General features: G+C 32.6%; 1 protein-coding gene across 1 annotated transcript in view; it reads right to left on the minus strand.

Moving 5' to 3' along the window:
- Positions 1 to 6,676: 6,676 nt before the first annotated feature.
- Positions 6,677 to 20,580, minus strand: part of LOC114331695 (lysosomal acid phosphatase-like) — a 33,714-nt gene continuing 19,810 nt past the window's right edge. Inside the window, exons 5-6 of the mRNA XM_028281318.2 lie at positions 12,830 to 13,094; positions 6,677 to 7,359 (exon numbers count right to left, since the gene is read on the minus strand). Of these exons, the coding sequence (XP_028137119.1) occupies positions 6,896 to 7,359; positions 12,830 to 13,094 (729 nt within the window). The 3' untranslated portion in view covers positions 6,677 to 6,895. The remainder of the gene's footprint in view (positions 7,360 to 12,829; positions 13,095 to 20,580) is intronic.

The following is a 20,580-nucleotide window of genomic DNA, read 5'->3' on the forward strand; positions in this document are numbered from 1 at the left end:
ATATTAATTTTTCTAATGAAGAACTGATTAAAATGACTTTGTGCTAGGAGAGTATAACAAAAATGAGCTACTTAAAATAAAAATTTTAAGCCAAAATTATAACCAAAAAGAGAAACTTTTGGAAGTATACTAAAACGGTTTCAACAGACTAGATACTTAGATTGTAAGAACGGTTGTACTAATATGCACATCCTGAGTGACACTAAGGATTACATTTAATTCCTGCTTTCTTCACTTACAATAGTTTTTTTCGATCAGATTTATCACAATCTAAGTGTCCAGTCCATTGAAACCATTCTAGTATATCTTTTTAAACGTTTCTTTTCTTAGTTGTCGTCTATCAGGGAATTTTTGATGAAAAATTCTTATTGCTATTTAGTAGCACATTTTTGTTATACTCTACTAGCACAAAAATCTTATTAATCAGTTCCTAGTTAGAAAAATTCATATTAGTAATGGTAACAAAGCAACTGGGACTGGAACTATAAAAATAGTATAATGCCAAATTTAAAAAAAAATAGTGTCATAGCCGACTAGGTAGAATATTGTATGTTTTTATTAATATTTTGCGCACCAACAATCTTAACTACGAATTTATTTGGATATCTCATCCAATATTAATAAATTAAGGATCAGGCTAGTTTATCATGATTTTTTTTTTCGAAAAATTATTTTTGATTGAATATTTTCACGGCCACCTAATAAAATTTCACGTAATTTTTCTTGCAATTAATGTTTGGCCTAAAGAATCACGAATAACTTACAAATTAAAGCACTTAGGTATAGGGAATGCCTAAGAAATAAAAAAGTAGCATAAAATATCATTTCATTACAATACTCAAATACAGGGTGTTCCATTTAAGAAAACTCAGAAAATCCTCATTCCGAGTTTCGACCAACCCTGTATACTAAAATTTAACATTTCGCTATACTGTTAATGTTTAACCATAGCAGACTATATTAAAAATCGTTTGAATATAAATAGAAAATTTGATGTTAAATCACTACAATTCTACAGGGATGTAGAATATGTAGATGTTGCTACGAAATTAACAAAAAAACGTAATTAACTTTTAAACTACCTCGTATAATATTACAAAACCATATATTTTAAGAAATGAAACATTGAGGAGAATCCAAAAATGTAAAAATATACAGGGTGTTCCATTTAAAAAAACGTAAGTTTGTGTCACCCTGTCAATACGGACGCCCCTGTATATTTGAAAATATTTTTAAATTATGATCCTATCAGTGTCCCAACTTTTACCTAAATAACTTTTTTTCGCATCTCTTACGACAAACGAGTAATTGGCCTTTGTCAGACTAATGCCCCACCCTGTATGTAAATTAGGATGTTAAACATTATAAAAAACTAGGGGTGCCTGATATAATACTGTTCTGACTATAATTAATTAATAATTAAAAAATGATTTTTTTTCATAAATTTGACTGACGTGTTTAACAAAAGAAATTAACACTATCGGTAAGTCCAAAGCCTATAGGATATTTAAACATAGGGGTGCCTATTTTTATCCTGTCAAAACGATTAGGTTGCCAGGTTTAAACAGGTGTCTTGTTCATAGGTATCTGCACCTACTTGTTTAATCTATCAACCAAACACAAAAATAAGCACTGTTTAATTGCAAATACGATGATATAGGGTTGCCCGTAAAAAGCCAGTTCTAAATGAGGGTTGCCTAATTTTTAAAATTTTACAGCGTCTACTTATGGATAATAATTGAACATATGTAAAACTTTGTTATTAATAATTTTACGAAAAAAAGTTATTCTTTATAAAAAATTCTGAATGATGTAAATCCTATGATTCAACCATCAGATGTCAAATTTTGTCAATTTTATACGAGTTATGGCAAAAAAAATGTTAATTTCGGTCAAGAGTGACTTCGGCCTTTATTTTTCACAAATGAAAAATTGTTATTATGAAAAGGTATTAATAATCAAAAAATATGTTTTAGTGCGCAATTACATCATTATAATTAGAAACAAAATTGCAAATTTTTCTGAAATTAGATTCCAAACTTCATTTTTATTTCTTACAAGTAGAATAACTCTTTTATTATTAATTTTGCGAAAAAAGCAATTGTTCATAAAGAGCTTTGAATTATCTAAAACCTAAGGTGCAGCCATCATCAATTTTATAAATTTTATACGAGGTATGTCAAAAAATATGAATTTCGCTCCGTAGAAAAATTATGCAGCATTAAAAATATGTTGCAATATCGAATTATATCCTTATAAATGGAATATTCTGAAATATAAAGGTATAAAAAAACTCTTGAGCGAAATTCATTGGCAAAATTGACAAAAAAGAAAAATCACTGGCAAAAACTCGCAATATATGTTTATATTGCAAGTATATTGCAACTATTACAAGTATAATAGGTACCATGAAATATCCAATAATTTGGAAATTTATTTATATTAGATTAATTTTAAAAAACTGTAAACATTAAATATTTAAATATATTACAATATATTATTCAATATAGATGCAGCATTTAAATGTCGTTATAAATTGCAACCAGAAAGCAACACATAGTTACTTGAAACTTTTATGTTTTTTAGAGTTTATCGCTAAAATGTATGCCGTGAATAAATGCAACAAAGTAAATGATGCAAGAAATCGTATTTTTATGAAAACTGATACTTCTAAAGAAGACAGCGAACAGTTTTTGAAAAAAATTAAAAGTTTTGACTCCAACACTATACCACCATGCTGGAAATCTTTAGAACAAAAAATTTTACGAACGATTTTTGTTAATTCCATGTGGCTTAATGCAACTGAGTCGGAATGTACAAAACTCCAGCCTGAAAACTGTGGTTGGCATCTAGATGATTATTTAAAACCAACAGGATTTATGGGGGACTAAACGCCTTTGAAAGTGCAGGATATTCTAAAAATGACGGAAGATAATGGAGAATGTAATGAAGGCAATATTGAAAATTTTAGTTCCAATGAATCTGATGTAGAGTAAAAATCACTGGAGCCAATGTTTTACAAATGTAATATTTATACTTATGGTTTAGAATAATAAAATCTTTCTACTGAATAATAGTACATTGTATACCTAGTAGGAAAAGCTTCACATTCCCGGACGATGTAAATATTGCCGTCGAGGCGCAAGCCGAGACAAGGCAATACAGGATCCGGGAATGTGGCTTTTCATGCAAGGTATACATACTGTTTTTCGAAAATCGAACATTTTAAATAGACATATTATTATTTTGACTCAAATTACACAAGATACAGGTTTTTTTAACTATAGAAACAAAAATATTAAATTGTCTGTGAGGCATTTGCTTATTTTTGGCAGTATTTCGAATCTGCTGTAAGGTAAAAATATTTTTGTATGGATGCTATACAATGTGCAACTTCTCACTACTTACATACGTTCAAAACGAACAATTTCTCATGCAGTGAGAAAAGTCGGCCATTGCAGTGAGAAATATTTTTTCTCAGGGATTCTCCTACGGTTTACATACATACGAGTATGATCACCGTTTCCTTGGTAACATGTACAATACAAACACAATTAATGTTGTCAAACAAAATGTGTTAAAACAAAACCCAAAACTTAGCAGGAATCACCTTTCAAAACTGCTTAAAAATAACTGTTAATTAGAATTTCAAATAAATAACGTATAGAAATTTTAAACAATATTAAATACCTACATGTATATATATTTTATTTCAATTTATGCAAATAATATACCTAAAAGCACCTAAGTTATTTAATTTTGAAGTTTGAACTCTTGACAAAACCGCATCCATAGAAAAAGTACAGTGTACAATACATGAGAAAATGATATATTTCTCCCTCGCTTGATTTGCGGCCCTCGGCTAGTTAACAAATTTCTGCGCTCGTGAGAAATATGTCTTTTTTCTCACTTGTTGTACAATATACTATTTCTTACAGTAAGGAAATAATATTTCCATCCAGATATTTTTCGTCTCCAGACAACATCTAAGTATGAAAAAATATCGAACGTTTCTTTTAAAAAAGTTGTCAAAAATGTCTAAATTCCTGACCGATTTTCGGAAAAATACCTTTGGTACCTAATGGTTTTTTTATTTTTTAATTCAAAATTTTCGAAGACTCACTTTGTTCATTTTTATTTACATTCTTGAAAAAACATAAAAGTTTCAAGTAACTATGTGTTGCTTTCTGGTTGCAATTTATAACAACATTTAAATGCTGCATCTATATTGAATAATATATTATAATATATTTAAATATTTAATGTTTACAGTTTTTTTTTAAATTAATCTAATATAAATAAATTTTCAAATTATTGGATATTTCATGGTACCTATTATACTTGTAATAGTTGCAATATAAACATATATTGCGAGTTTTTGCCAGTGATTTTTCTTTTTTGGCAATTTTGCCAATGAATTTCGCTCAAGAGTTTTTTTATACCTTTATATTTCAGAATATTCCAATTATAAGGATATAATTTGCATAATATTCTGCATAAATTTTCTCCGGAGCGAAATTCATATTTTTTGACATACCTCATATACAATTTATAAAATTGATGATAGCTGCACCTTAGGTTTTAGACAATTCAAAGCTTTTTATGAACAATTGCTTTTTTCGCAAAATTAATAATAAAAGAGTTATCCTACTTGTAAGAAATAAAAATGAAGTTTGGAATTTAATTTCAGAAAAATTTGAAATTTTTTTTCTAATTATAATGATGTAATTGCGCACTAAAACATATTTTTTGATTATTAATACCTTTTCATAATAACAATTTTTGATTTGTGAAAAATAAAGGCCGAAGTCACTCTTGACCGAAATTAACATTTTTTTTTGACATAACTCGTATAAAATTGACAAAATTTGACATCTGATGGTTGAATCATAGGATTTACATCATTCAGAAATTTTTATAAAGAATAACTTTTTTTCGTAAAATTAGTAATAACAAAGTTTTACATAAATATGTTCAATTATCCATAAGTAGACGCTGTAAAATTTTAAAAATTAGGCAACCCTCATTTAGAACAGGCTTTTTAAGGGCAACCCTATATCATCGTATTTGCAATTAAACAGTGCTTTATTTGTGTTTGGTTGATAGATTAAACAAGTAGGTGCAAATAGCTGTGAACAAGACACCTGTTTAAACGTGACAACCTAATCGTTTTGACAGGATAAAAATAGGCACCCCTATGTTTACATATCCTATTGGCTTTGCACTTACCGATATTGTTAATTTTTTTTGTTAAACACGTCAGTCAAATTTATGAAAAAAAATCATTTTTTAATTATTAATTAATTATAGTCAGAACAGGATTATATCCATTGACTGTAATAAAATTTTTAAGAAACAGTTCGCCCATCCTAATAGCTTGTAAAGTTATAAAACGTTTTCGGGGTGGCCAAAGCATTGTAAATTTTTCTAATTTTCAAAATTCAGAGCAACAAAGTGACTAGTATTTTATGTAACAAAAAAAAAACAAGCTACAATTACCGATTATTTTTCAAGACTAAATAAGTAATTTTCTTATTAAATATATTATGTATTTTAATACGAAAATATTTACATAATCTATATATTGCATACATTTCATATTAATTACTGTATGCATCCACATAATATAATGTAATTTGGTTTTTTATACGTTACGCTATTGTATTATTGACATAAAAAGACCTAAAACCATATACATATACATATTAACATAGTATGTTCTATTATTACGTATATTCGGTACACTTATTACGGCTAGCCACCAATGATCGGTTATTAGAATATCCCGGTTATAAGAATATTTTTGCTTAGTACGAAGGCTATTCCAATAAGCGGGTTCGACTATATATCGTTTTCTGTTCTGTTCTATTCATTTGTTTTACTTATCTATTAGGTACTTATTATAATTAGACTTAATTTTTGGTTAACTCATGGTTAACTCCGAGCCTCCCTGTATATTGTTTTTGTTCTGGTCACGGTTACTTGCTAGATTATTGTTTTCCTGTTTGTGAATTTCTGTTACATATTTTTTATTGACAATTTTTTGTTATTATCTGTATCTCGTTCGTGTAATATATCGTAGGGGAGCCCAAGCGGAGATTTTTGTTGTTACTCGAGCGCGTTAGATTATTACATGGAGAGAGACCTTGTACCCTGTAAATGTACCTCTACCATATATTGGCTCATAATAGAGGGGAGTTCGTTAAGGGGGGCTCGAAAAAAAAATATATCCTTAGAAAAACTCTAAATCGTCAGATTAAGATAAGGTAAGTTTTTTTCGAATTATGGGTAGATGGCGCTATAATCAGAAAAAAGGATTGTTGGAAATGGAAAATTAAATTAAAAAATGGAAAGTACCCCACTTTATGGTTTTAGGACCTAATCTTCACGACCCAATAGGTTCCCATAACGCTCGAGTAACTGCAAATTTAGCATAGGTACTTTCCTTCCCTACTAATACTTTTCATATTATAATTTCGTCAAATATGTCTATATAATATAGTGTAGTTTAGTATACCGAATAAGCTACACAAAATGCAAGTATATGAAATATGGGTTGTCTAAATTCAGAGAAAATAGTGGATGAAACAAATAGCTCGATTTCATTCCACCAAAATATAAAATTTATGTCCAATAAATTATTTAGTAAAAGAAAGGAGGAATAAATAAAACCATATTATATTTTACGAAGTAAAATGTTTATATTTATTTAAAAATATAGTTAAATTAGTTTCTTTATATTAAAATAATCAAGATAAAATTCTTAATATCGGTAACTTTTTAATCACATATTCTTTCGAACGACAAAATTATTCTGCCACAAAACCTGCACTATTACTCAGTTAAAAATCAAATGTAGTATAAAAATGGGCCAACTCAAAGAAAATCAAGGCCTTTAGTGAAATGGCCATACGTGATGAAATTTTCGTGGTAGGCCACTTCTTGAACTGTATTGTAGAAGTTGATTAAAAGGGCTAACATGAGGCAAGAAAAATTGTCTATCCGAAAACACTACATCAGAACATTCCTTTTCCCAGACAGACACATTCGTTCTTACTGGAGCAATGATTTGACTGAATTGCTTAAACTCGCAATTGAATACACACTGCTTCAATTTGATTCCGTACAAGTTGGTACTATTTCTGAACATCAAGTTTACAAATGGTACGTTATCCTTGGTTTTTCTGAGTTCAAAAATAAGAGAAGAGGCGTATTCTGCTAGGGGGTGGTCGTTTGATCCGAGGGTTGTTAACAAGGTGCCAATGGTAAAATCGTGTCCTGATAAGATTAGGTACTTTTGGGTGTTATTTGATTTTAGGGCGTTTTCCAAAAACGTCGCTATGTAGTCTATTAATGGACCTAAAATAAAAAAAAGTATCAATAAAATTCCAACAAATTGTAGTATTTTTATTTTCCACTCTATATATCATAAAAGTTTCCTCGGGGTTTTTTATAAACATTATAATTGCATCTTAAAATCTTCGAATAAGAATAAACAAAATCTCAATGTTTATTTACACAGCAAAATTACTTAGAAAGCAGTATCTGTGTTTTTTAAAATTTATTTTCAGCGTTTCGTCAATAGTAATTTTAAAATAATAACTAAGTTTTCAATCAAGGTCGGGGGATATCGAAATATATCAAAATATATAAAATACCAATCAGAAAAGAAATAGAACATAAATTAGAGGACGTAGAAAGTGGATTCAGGAAAGGACACAAGACCATATATTCACCATGCAACAAGTAATAGAAGAAGCATTAAAGAAAAGTAGAGAAATATATCTGAGCTTTATAGACATGGAAAAAGCATTCGACTCAGCCAAAAGAAAAGATATATGGACAAGCCTAAAGAAGAAGCAAGTAAGTGAAGAACTGATAGAAGCAACAAAGAGTATATACATGAAAACAACAAATACAGTAAGAATGTTAAATATACAGTCAGAACCATTTGAAACAACTCAAGGAGTTAGACAAGGGGAAGTCTCAGCCCAGTGCTATTCATAAATGTAATAGATGAGATAGTGAAAGAATGTAAGAACACTTTCAAGAAATACTGCATCGGTTGTAACAGAATGCATATGATAAACGCTGAGATGTGAATATTTGCAGACGACATAGTAATTGTGGACATTAATTGCGGAAACAGCAGAAAAACTGAAATACAACTTAGAGAAATGGAACCTAGAAGCTAGCAAATACAACTTAAACGTAAACAAAGAGAAGACTCAGATAATGAAAATATCAAGGAAACAAGGGACGGAAGATCAAATAGAAGTAATGATAGACCAACAAAAAATAATACAGACAAATTCATACAAATACTTAGGAACAGTAATCAACAACAAAGGAGACATCGAGGACGATCTTAACAACAGAATGGAAAACACAGGAAAACTATTCCAAGCACTAAATAGAGGATTCCTTAATAACAAAGAAATATCAACAAAGACCAAGATGCCAATATACAAAACAATATATAGACCTACGGTGACATATGAAGCAGAAAATTGGATATTAAACAAAAGACATCAGAGCAGAATTCAGGCAGCAGAGATGAAATACCTCAGAAGAACGATCGGAGTAAAAAGAACTGATAGAATCAGAAATGAAGAAATAAGAGAAAGACTCAAAATCAAACCGATACTCGACTCAATCAAGGAGAAAAAATTGGCATGGTTTGGACATCTAACCCGGATGGACGGACAATAATAGACAAGTAAAAAGAGTGTGGGACGCCAAACCAATAGGGAAGAACAGAAGAGGAAGACCCTTTAATGAATGGAACAGTGACATTTCGCAGATACTGCAGAGTAAGGGTAAAACTTGGCAGGAAGCAACACAGATGGCATCCAATAGGAAGGAATGGAGAAAGTTCGTTAAGAGCTAGGACAACTCAGAAGATTGTAAAATATTGTAATTTAATGAATTGTGTTATAAACCGCCCAACACCGAAAGGTACAAATGGGTCTACTGATTAAGTAAAGTAAAAAAGTATAAAATACCGATCAAATTAAAAATTCAAGGTTAAGAGGAACACTCTTCTCCCCGTGGGATGGGTATAAGATCAGTCTTTTCCTGGCATTTCGCGTAGTACTGGAATTATGCCCTCAAAAGCTTTAACAGATAATCCAAATTAACAACTATATCTACCTTTGAGCAAGCCAAAGAGTTCACATATCTTATCCGTAGTACACACAATAAACACAACAAACGACAAAATTAAAGAGACCCATAGAAATAGCAAACAGAACTCTCCATGGCCTTCAGAAACATCTGCAAAAAAAATTCTAAAACGTGCAGTAAAGCTCAACATTCACAAGATCTTAATAAGGCCGATTGTGATACATATATGGGGCTGAAACATGGACATATCTCAAATCGACGAGAGACCACTTGGTATATTTGAGAGAAAAATCTTCTTCTTCTCTTCTTATACTTGTTGTAGATCTGTCGATCTTTTAATTCCGACGTTGAAGTATTTCTTGAGAGGTAGACTGCCAGCTATCTCTCCATCATTTTGGTGGTCTCCTCGGTGGACGCTTGCCTGCTGGTTTTCCTTCTAGCGCAATTCTTGGTAGTCTGTGCTCCTCCATTCTTTTTACATGACTGTACCATTCTCTTCGTCTTTGCCTGCCCCATCTGACTACATCTTGCACGCCACATTGTTCCCTGATGATGTTGTTTCGTATTCTATCTCTTCTTGTCTTCCCTGCTATTGCTCTTAGTGTCTTCATTTCGGCTGTTTGTATGCTTTTGGTTTTATTGGTGTCTTCTCTTGATCCAATGCCACAGGTCATAACAGGTCTGATGCAAGTCTTTTAATTCTAACTTTGCTGTCCATTCTCATATATGGGTTATTCCAGACCACATCTCTCAAACATCCGGACAAGACAGCGGCCTTGTTAATTTGTCCTCTTAGGTCTTTGGCTGGGTCATGATAACTTGATAACTCTACACCTAGATATTTGAACTGGTTTAGCTGTTCTATGGGTTCCCCCTCTACCACGAGCTTACATCTAATTGGGTCTTTCGCAATGGTAATGCAAATGATCATTAGCAAGAAAAAGATAATAAAAAGGTCAACTTTACGTCAACCAAACCCCTATAGAGAGAGTGAAGGACTACAACTATCTCAGCACCATAATAAATAAAAAATTGCCCAACAACTAAGACATGAGAGCGCGAAATCAACCGGATGGGAGCATTTTTCAAAAGCCACAACCTGTCTCTTGGTATAAAAGTAAGAATGCTGCAATCCTACGTCTTCTCTGTCTTTTTGTATGGTGTCGAATTGTGGACCTTGAACGAAGATATGTGCAGAAAATTGGAAGCATTTGAGATGTGACCCTATCGGAGAATACTCAAAATCCCGTGGACTAACCGAGTGACAAATGAGGAGGTCCTCAGAAGAATGGAGAAGAACCGAAAGGTTTTGACCACCATCAAAACTCCAAAGTTACAATGCTTCGGACACATTATGCGAAATGAATCCAGATATGCTGTCCTACAAAAGCAAGCGCGGGTCTAGAAATTCATAATAGGGGGCCAGACTTATCTCAATTATATTTTCCAGATTTAGCCATACGACTCACACTTACTCTAAGGATAAAATACACTATATAATCCCAGATACCTACGGTATCAAAAGGATTGATAGACAATTCACGACTATTAATCTCACTGGTCATTATTTACCATAAAGATTAACCTTTCTACCATCAATGGGTAGGTACGCATGGATTATCTAGTAAAATACAAATTTTTATATATTTATTGTATCGCAAATATCATTTTTGTTATTCTTTGAATTGAGAAACATATTTCCGTTGTTTATGGTTCCACCGGCACCCAAACAAATGAGCCTGCAGATTATTTTTCAGAGAAGGGCGTTTTATTAGATTTTATGGCTTCTTTCAATTCTCTGGAAGCGGTTTTCGTGTAATTTAGTGTTGTACTGATGGCTTAAAGTTTAGAGTTAACAGAAAAAAATATTAAATAATAAAAAAACACTTATAGACTAAATAAAATAAATCCATGGACCCGTTGACCCCCCTGTATCCGCGCCTGCTTCAAGCCATCCTGTCAGGAAAAATATTTGGAAAGCGGGATCCAGCAAAAAGAAGAACATCTTATATTGCCACGATGATCGCCAACATTTGTCATGGATATTCACATCAAGAAGAAAAAAGGTAGTATATTTCTTGATACTTCTTTAATTTTTTAATCTGTAATAAAATAACATCCAAGTTCTCTTAGAATTCTTCCTTGCTTTGAGTTTCTGAACTTGGTTTAAAAGTAAAATAGATTTCAAACTACTGGATTAGTTTTACTATGACGTGGTAGTTCAATAACTCCATAGTTATATCTTGATAATATGAGGCGAAATGTATTTAGTATGGTATAGTTAGACTCAAACCCAGACATCCAAAGTGAAAGTTATGCTCCAACACCAAATTGTTCTATATGGTCCACATAATTTTCAGAAAAAAGTCACACCATTTTGAGCGTCGGGTTTGGGGGGGAGAGGGGGGAGAAATCTGTAAATTCGTAGTTTTTAGGTTTTTCGTCAATATTTCTAAAACTAAGCGGTTTAGCATGAACAACCCTCTACACAAAATTGTTCTACACTAAATTTGAAATAAAAAAGGTCCTATGCATAACCCTTCTAAAATGAACGATTCCAAAGTTACGGAGGTAGTATAGTATAATTGGTCCAAAAAAAGGCCTAACCCAGACATCCAAAGTAAAAGTTTTCCTTCGACACCAAATTGTTCTATATGGTCCACATATTGTTCAGTAAAAAGTTACACCATTTTAAGCGTCCGGTTTGGGAGGGAGATAGGGGAGAAGTCGGTAAATTAGTAGTTTTTTCTAGGTTTTTCGTCAATATTTCTAAAACTATGCTTTAGCGTAAGGAATGTTCTATAAAAAAATGTTCTACATAAAATTTAAAACAAAAAAGTTCTATACATAATTGTTATAAAATCAACGGTTCCAGAGTTACGGATGGTGAAAAGTGGAGGTTTTCGATACTTTTTATATTTACCGATTTCTCCCCTCTCTCCCCCCCAAACCCGACGCTCAAAATGGTGTGACTTTTTTTCTTAACATTATGTGGACCATATAGAACAATTTGGTGTTGGAGGATAACTTTCACTTTGGATGTCTGGGTTTTTGGTATAGTTATATCATAAATATTGCCCAAAAAATATAAAAAGTATCGAAAACCTCGACTTTTCACCCTCTGTAACTCTGGAGCTGTTGATTTTAGAACAATTATGTATAAAACATTTTTTGTTTTAAATTTCATGTAGAACATTTTTGTTTATAACATTGTTTACGCTAGAGCATAGTTTTAGAAATATTGACGAAAAACGTAAAAGAACTACTAATTTACCGGCTTCTCTCCCATCTCCCTCCCAAACCGGACGCTCAAATTGGTGTAACTTTTTACTGAACAATATGTGGACCATATAGAACATTTTCGTGTTGGAGGAAAACTTTTATTTTGGATGTTTGGGTTAGGCTTTTTTTGGACCAGTTATACTATACTACCTCCGTAACTTTGGAACCAATCGTTTTAGAAAGATTATGCATAGGACCTTTTTTATTTAAAATTAATGTAGAAAAACTTAAAAAACTACGAATTTACCGATTTCTCCCCCCTATCCCCCCCAAACCCGACGCTCAAAATGGTGTGACTCTTCTTGACATTGTGTGGACCATATAGAACAATTTGGTGTTGAAGGATAACTTTCACTTTGGATGTCTGGGTTATGCCATCTTTTGGATCAACTATAATATATTAATTGTACAGTAAAATTACCTGATCTTAACCTTCCTAACTCTGGAGTGATCGCAGGCAACGCAATGAAAAGTTGTGCCAATGGAGCTAATAATTGTGGAAAGACGTTTCTCGTCCAATCCGGTAACGTAAGATTATAATATTTAGATTCAACTAATAAATTGTCGTTTATTAGGAACACATCACGTAGACTTGTTACATTGTCTCCTGTATGGAATGACAGATAATCTAATATTTCTCTCTGTTGTTCTAAAAACGTCAAATAGGATTTCGAATTTAATAGTTCCTAAAACACAATAATATATAGGTAATATTTCAGATATTTCATATAAAATGATAGTCAATCACTAGATGGGTCAAAAATATCTTGGCTTTATGTTAACCTAGTAAGCAGACCAGATATATAGCAACAATACCTTAATACAACTAGGACCAGTTTAATGGGTCTAAAATCAGTTCAAAAGCAAAATTCGTTATGGTTCCTCATTTTTAGATGATCTTAAATCCTAAATCAATATAGGTATATCCTGTGCAGATTCAGTCTGAAACCATAATTTCATTAGTGGTCGATGGTCAGATCCTAGACAGAAGACAAAAAGGCTATCGAAGTAGTGTAAAGGTCAAATGGATCCAAAAATCAGACTAGAATACTCAGACAAGAATAATGCAAGAGATGATAGGTCTCTCTAACTCCTCAATAGATCCATACCGGAAGAGCAAGTATGCTTAAGAAACCTGAATATAGATAGATAGACAGATGTACAGAGGAAAACCTAAATATGCCTAAGAAAATAAATTAGTGCGGCAGATTCGTGCAAATATTATAAGAATTGTGCGTTTAATGATAGAAGCATATAATTTGGACAATATATACTACACATATAAAGGTTCAAAATTAGATGGGAGGCCATCTCAGATTTTGCCTTTTACAAAAATGGCGGGGATTCAAAGTGGCGACATACATATGTGACTAATAGCACGATAACTTTTGAACGAGACTTCAGACTTCAACCAAATTTGGAATATAGGTTCTTTTTTGATGTATAAGATAGATGTCTTGAACCGGAAGAATCGATTTACCGGAAGTTGTGTTTTTCCTGGTTTTTATGTAAAAATATGTTGTTTTTTTTCAATTATTTCACCCTGAATGTATTAATTTTTCAAATAGTTAACACGGCCATTATAAAGAGCGTAAAAATATTTTTTAGGAAATATTTTTAACTTTTTAGTTATGTTAATTACCATTTATTACGTGCAAAACGTATCTTCATATGTACCTATATGCGGCAGATTCGTGCAAATATTATAAGAATTATTGTGCATTTAATGGTAGAAGCATTTAATTTGGATCACATATACTACACATATAGAGGTTCAAATTTAGATACGAGGCCATCTCAGTTATGTCTATTAAGCTAGAAAGACCATTTCATAAGGGAGCCATGAGACACACCCCATATTTTTTTGCTATTTTATTGCTAATTTATTACGCAAATTAAAAATTTATTGCTTCATCCCCTTCAGAGAAACAGGTGGCCATTCCAGCTTAATATTAAGCTAGAAAGGCCAACATTCATATATCCGGAACGAAAGTAGATAGAGAGTTGCTTCCGGTGGCCTATTTTATTGCTAATTAATTGCTAATTTATTACGCAAAACAAAAATTTATTGCTTCATCCCCTTCAGAGAAACAGGTGGCCATTCCAGCTTAATATTAAGCTAGAAAGGCCAACATTCATATATCCGGAACGAAAGTAGATAGAGAGTTGCTTCCGGTGGCCTATTTTATTGCTAATTAATTGCTAATTTATTACGCAAAACAAAAATTTATTGCTTCATCCCCTTCAGAGAAACAGGTGGCCATTCCAGCTTAATATTAAGCTAGAAAAGCCAACATTCATATATCCGGAACGAAAGTAGATAGAGAGTTGCTTCCGGTGGCCTATTTTATTGCTAATTAATTGCTAATTTATTACGCAAAACAAAAATTTATTGCTTCATCCCCTTCAGAGAAACAGGTGGCCATTCCAGCTTAATATTAAGCTAGAAAGGCCAACATTCATATATTCGGAACGAAAGTAGATAGAGAGTTGCTTCCGGTGGCCTATTTTATTACTAATTAATTGCTAATTTATTACGTAAAACAAAAATTTATTGCTTCATCCCCTTCAGAGAAACAGGTGGCCATTCCAGCTTAATATTAAGCTAGAAAGGCCAACATTCATATATCCGGAACGAAAGTAGATAGAGAGTTGCTTCCGGTGGCCTATTTTATTGCTAATTAATTGCTGTAAGATTGAGTTTACAAGAATTTACAAACTCACCCCCTTCAACCCCTACCGATATCATCATTCCCCGGAATCCACAAAACGTGAAAATAACCAGTTTAAAGAGCTAAAACCAAGTACGTATTTTTTGCTTATTCATTGCTACAGTTCTAAGCCAAAAATGAATGTTTTGCTTCCTCCCCTAACGAGCCACAATGGCTATTGCGGTTTAATACTTAAGGCTACAATACTCAACACTCCTATTTCAGGAAAGAAAGTAGATAGACGGTCGCTTCTGGCGGAATATTTAATTTTTAATTAATTTCTAAAAGATGGGTTTACCAGAATTTACAAACTCACCCCCTCCAACCCCTACCGTTATCATCGTTCCACGGATTTCACAAAGAGTGAAAATAATCAGTTTAAAAACTTAAAACCAAGTGGGTATTTTTTTGTAATTAATAGCTGCAGGTTTACGCCAAAAACCAATTTTTTGCTTCATCCCCTAACGAGAAACAATGGCTACTGCGGTTTAATCCTTATACTACAATACAAAACACTCCTATTTCAGGAACGAAAACAGATAGAGGGGCATTTCCAGCGGCATATTTTATTGCTAATTAATTTCTGAAAGATATGGTATACAACAATTTGCAAACACACCCCCTCCAACCCCCACCGGTGTTGTCATTCCCCGGATTTCACAGAAAGTCAAAATTACTAGTTTAAAAACCTATGACCAAGTGGGTATTTTTTTCCTAGGCAACTGCTGCAGGTCTACACCAAAAACGATTTTATTGCTTCATCCCCTAACAAGCAACAATGGCTACTGCGGTTAAATATTTAAACTACAACACTCAATTCTCCTGTTTCAGTAACGAAAACAGATAGAGCGTCGCTTCCGGCGGCCTATTTTATTACTAATTAATTACTTATTTATTACGCAAATTAAACCCCTTCAGAGAAACAGGTGGCTATTCTACCTTAATATTAAGCTAGAAGAGCCAACATTCATATTTCTGGAACGAAAGTAGATAGAGAGTAGCTCTCGGCGGTATATTTTATTGCTAATTAATTGCTGAAAGATTGGGTATACCAGAATTTACAAACTCACCCCCTCCAACCCCTACCATTATCATCGCTCAACGGATTTCACAGAAAGTGAAAATTACCAGTTTAAAAACCTAAGACCAAGTGGGTATTTTTTTCCTAAGCAACTGCTGCAGGTCTACGCCAAAATCGATTTTATCGCTTCATCCCCTAACCAGCAAAAATGGCTACTGCGGTTGAATACTTAAGCTACAACACTCAATTCTCCTATTTCAGTAACGAAAGTAGATAGAGGGTCGCTTCCAGCGGCATATTTTATTGCTAATTAATTTCTGAAAGATATGGTATACAACAATTTAAAAACTCGCCCCCTCCAACCCCCACCGTTATCATCATTCCCCGGATTTCACAGAAAGTCAAAATTACTAGTTTAAAAACCTCTGACCAAGTGGGTATTTTTTTCCTAAGCAACTGCTGCAGGTCTACGCGAAAAAGGAATTGTTTGTTTCATCCCCGTAACCACCAACAATGGCTACTGCGGTTTAATACTTATGCTACAATACCCAACACTAATATTTCAGGAACGAAAGTAGATAAAGAGTCGCTTGCGGCGCTATATTTTATTGCCAATTAATTACTGAAAGGTGGGGTATAGAAGCATTCACAGACACTCACTCTCCAACCCCTAATGTTATTTTCATCCCCTTAATTTCACAAAATGTGAAAATACCCAGTTTAGAGATTTAAATCAAGTGTGCATTTTTTTGCTAATTAATTGCTGCAGGTCTACGCCAAAAATGAATTTTTTGCGTCATCCCCTTACGAGCAAGAATGGCTACTGCAGTTTTATAATGAACCCACAGTACCCAACACTCATATTTCATTTATAATTTTCTTAAATGCTCATTAAGAATATCTGTACAGTTCAATATTGATTTGTAGAGTTTTTTATACTTTAGAGTCCATGTTAAATTGTCGATACCCATTATCACATATCTGTAGCACGTGACCCAATGCTCAGTTTTTGTATATCGTTTTTTAATAACTAAATGGTAATATTGGCAGATTCTCTAAAATCTGTACATTTAAAATAAAGTATGCAACGTCCTTAAAAAACGAATATACTAAGAGAGTTGACCATAATTTTTGCATTTATGCGTGCTAATAATAAGCTGCGAAAGAATTTAAGCATAGGTACCAAAAAATTAAAGCAAGTGTTGTTTATTTAATTTTAATTTATTTTATCTTTAATGTACATTAATAATCTGAGCGCTATTTTTTTTTCTTTAACGAGAAATGATTTTTCTAGTAAATCATCGAAGCCCATCCAAAATGTGTTTCCTCTTCGATAGGTATAGGTTATATAGTGACCACCTCGATTTTCATTAAAATCAGACAAACTGGTTCCTCCTACACCAGTGTATCCGATAGCACCCATTAATACTACCCGATGATCGTCGTCGCGGGGTATGTTTAAATTTTTATGGAGTGTCTTTAAGGGTATGGTTTTAATTTCTTCATGTTCATTATAGACTTGAAAACCACAACATCCCCTGCAATGAATGTAAATTAATTAACTTTTGTTTTTTATAAAATACCTGTAGAGAATTTGGAATGAAATTCAGTACAAAAAAAGACAAAAAGGGTGGTTATTAGCAAGCACCTAAACAGAAGTGTGAAGGTCAATGTCGACAAAACATTGACCTTCACACTGTGACAAAACAAAGATCTGGAAGGAGTGAGGAGTAACAAGAATAACGTACCTTGAAAGCAACCTTGATGAAAGTTTGTACCACTCACTGGAAGTAAGAACACATCTGGAAAAGGAACGTACAGTGTTTTACAAAATACAAAACGTTCTATGCAACCTCCAGCTGGATATCTCATTGAGAACTAGAATACATGTGCTATGTTTTCTACATCTTCCTCTATGAGGTTGAAGCCTCAGCAATGACAGAAGTAACACAAAAAAAATCCAAGCATTCGAACTCTGGTGCTACCGTAAAATGACCAGAATGTCCTAAATGAGCCATACGACAAATGCGGAAGTCTTTTGGAGGGTGAACAAGGAAACAGAGCTTATATGCTTATACCTTATACCTACGACAATGGACGAATATGACCTCCACAGGACTATTCAGGATGGCTGCAAATAAGATTAAATGGGAAAATGTAATGGTCAACGTCCTTAAGGATAAGGCACCGTAAGGAGAAGATAAAATATATGAGTAATTCCACATAAATTCTCTATATTTCTGTCACAGATTGTGGATTTTTTGAAATTTAGGGGCATGCTTCTGAAACCACTCTTTGTTCGTTCTTTAGGACCTGAAAGTCAAGCTGTTTTGGGAATTGAAATCGAAACTTATGTCATATGTCCGAATTATCTTTCCTATCGTTGTTTGCATTCATTAAATGCTATTTTGTAAATTGTTTGGTACAATATATCAACACTGTCGATATAAACTTGCACGTTAAAGAAGATGGCCTTAACAGAATTTGTCTAAAGTCCAAAGTAACGTTCCTATTACCTATTTTTGAAAAAGAGACAAGTGTATTTTAGCATGTTTTTAAAGCGAAGGAACATTCCTACTAGCTATATTTTTGAACAAGCGTATTTTAGAATTTTTTGCGTTTTTCTGTACTCTGACTATAATTGCAACACAAAAAAAGATACAAGAAACATTTCCATATGGTATTAACAGAATTTGCCTAAAACCGTAAGGAACTATCCTACAAGCTATTTTTTAATGAGAGATTAGAGTATTTTAACATGTTTTTTTTTCATTTTTATGCATTTATTTGTAATCTGACCATAATTACAACGATAAAAAAGTAACAGGTCGGTAACATTTTCGATGTAAAATTTTACACTGAAAAACGTGATACTAACAGAATTTAGCTAAAGCCTGAAGGATCTTTCCTATAACCAATTTTGGAAGGATAGATTAGAGACAAGTGTAGTTTAGCATCATTTTTCATTTTTATGTATTTATTTGCACTCTGTCCATAATATCAACCCTAAAAAAAGTATCAGGTAACATTTTGGATTTAATATTGCAGGATAAAGAAGATGACACTAATGGAATAATTAATACAATGCTCGTAGGAACATTCATATAAGCTATTTTTAAAGTAGATGTTAGTGGATTTTTTCTATAATCCATCTTGATGTGCCGTTCTCGTGATGAATTGATTAAAAATAATACTTTTATACTTAAAAGTAATTTAAGAGAATACCCTTACTGTTCTTAATATTGTATTCAGATAAAAATCTCAAACTAAATCACCACCAAAATGGCGCATCAAAACGGATTGTAGAAAAAGTAATTAAGCTTAAAAAACATCTTAAAATCCACTAATCTCTCCTTCCAAAATTGGTTATAGGAAACTCCCTTCAGGCTTTAGCTAAATTCTGTTAGTATCATGTTTTCAGTGTAATATTTTACATCGAAAAAATTACCTACCTGTTACTTTTTATCGTTGTATTTATGGCCAGAGTACCTACAAATAAATGCATAAAAATGAAAAAAAAACATGCTAAAATACTCTAATTTCTCATTAAAAAAATGGCTTATAGGATAGTTCCTTACGGTTTTAGGTAAATTCTGTTTATGCCATATGGAAATATTTCTTGTATCTTTTTTTGTGTTGAAATTATAGTCGGAGTACAGAAAAACGCAAAAATTCTAAAATACACTTGTTCAAAAATAGCTAGTAGGAATGTTCCTTCGCTTTAAAAACATGCTAAAATACACTTGTCTCTTTTTCAAAAATAGGTAATAGGAACGTTACTTTGGACTTTAGACAAATTATGTTAAGGCCATCTTCTTGAGCGTGCAAGTTTACATCGAGAGTGTTGATATATTGTACCAAACAATTTACAAAATAGCATTTAATGAATGCAAACAAGGATAGGAAAGATAATTCGGACAGATTGCGACATAAGTTTCAATTTCAATTCCCAAAAAAGCTTGACTTTCAGGTCCTAGAGAACGAACAAAAAGTGGTTTCAGAAGCATGCCCCTAAATTTCAAAAAAATCCACAATCGGTGACAGAAATCTAGAGAATTTATGTGGAATTACTCATATATTTTATCTTCTTCTTAAGGTGCCTTATCCTTAAGGACCTTGACCATTACATTTTCCCATTTTATCTTATTTGCAGCCATCCTGTTCATATTCGTCCATTGTCGTAGGTTTTTAAGCCAAGAGTTGCGTCTTCTTCCTTTTGCTATTAATTTTGCTTAAGATTATGTTCGTTAAGTTGGAGCAGTTCATACTTTTGATTTCTTACGATGAAAAAACATTGTATTTTCCTTTTTTTTATTATAATCATAAGCTCTGTTTCCTTGTTCATCCTCCGAAAGACTTCCGCGTTTGTCGTATGGCTCATGTAGGACATTCTGAGCATTTTACGGTAGCACCAGAGTTCGAATGCTTGGATTTTTTTTG

The sequence above is a fragment of the Diabrotica virgifera genome, chromosome 6 (genome assembly GCF_917563875.1).
Source record: "Diabrotica virgifera virgifera chromosome 6, PGI_DIABVI_V3a".
In the NCBI taxonomy this organism is placed as follows: Eukaryota; Metazoa; Arthropoda; class Insecta; order Coleoptera; family Chrysomelidae; genus Diabrotica; species Diabrotica virgifera.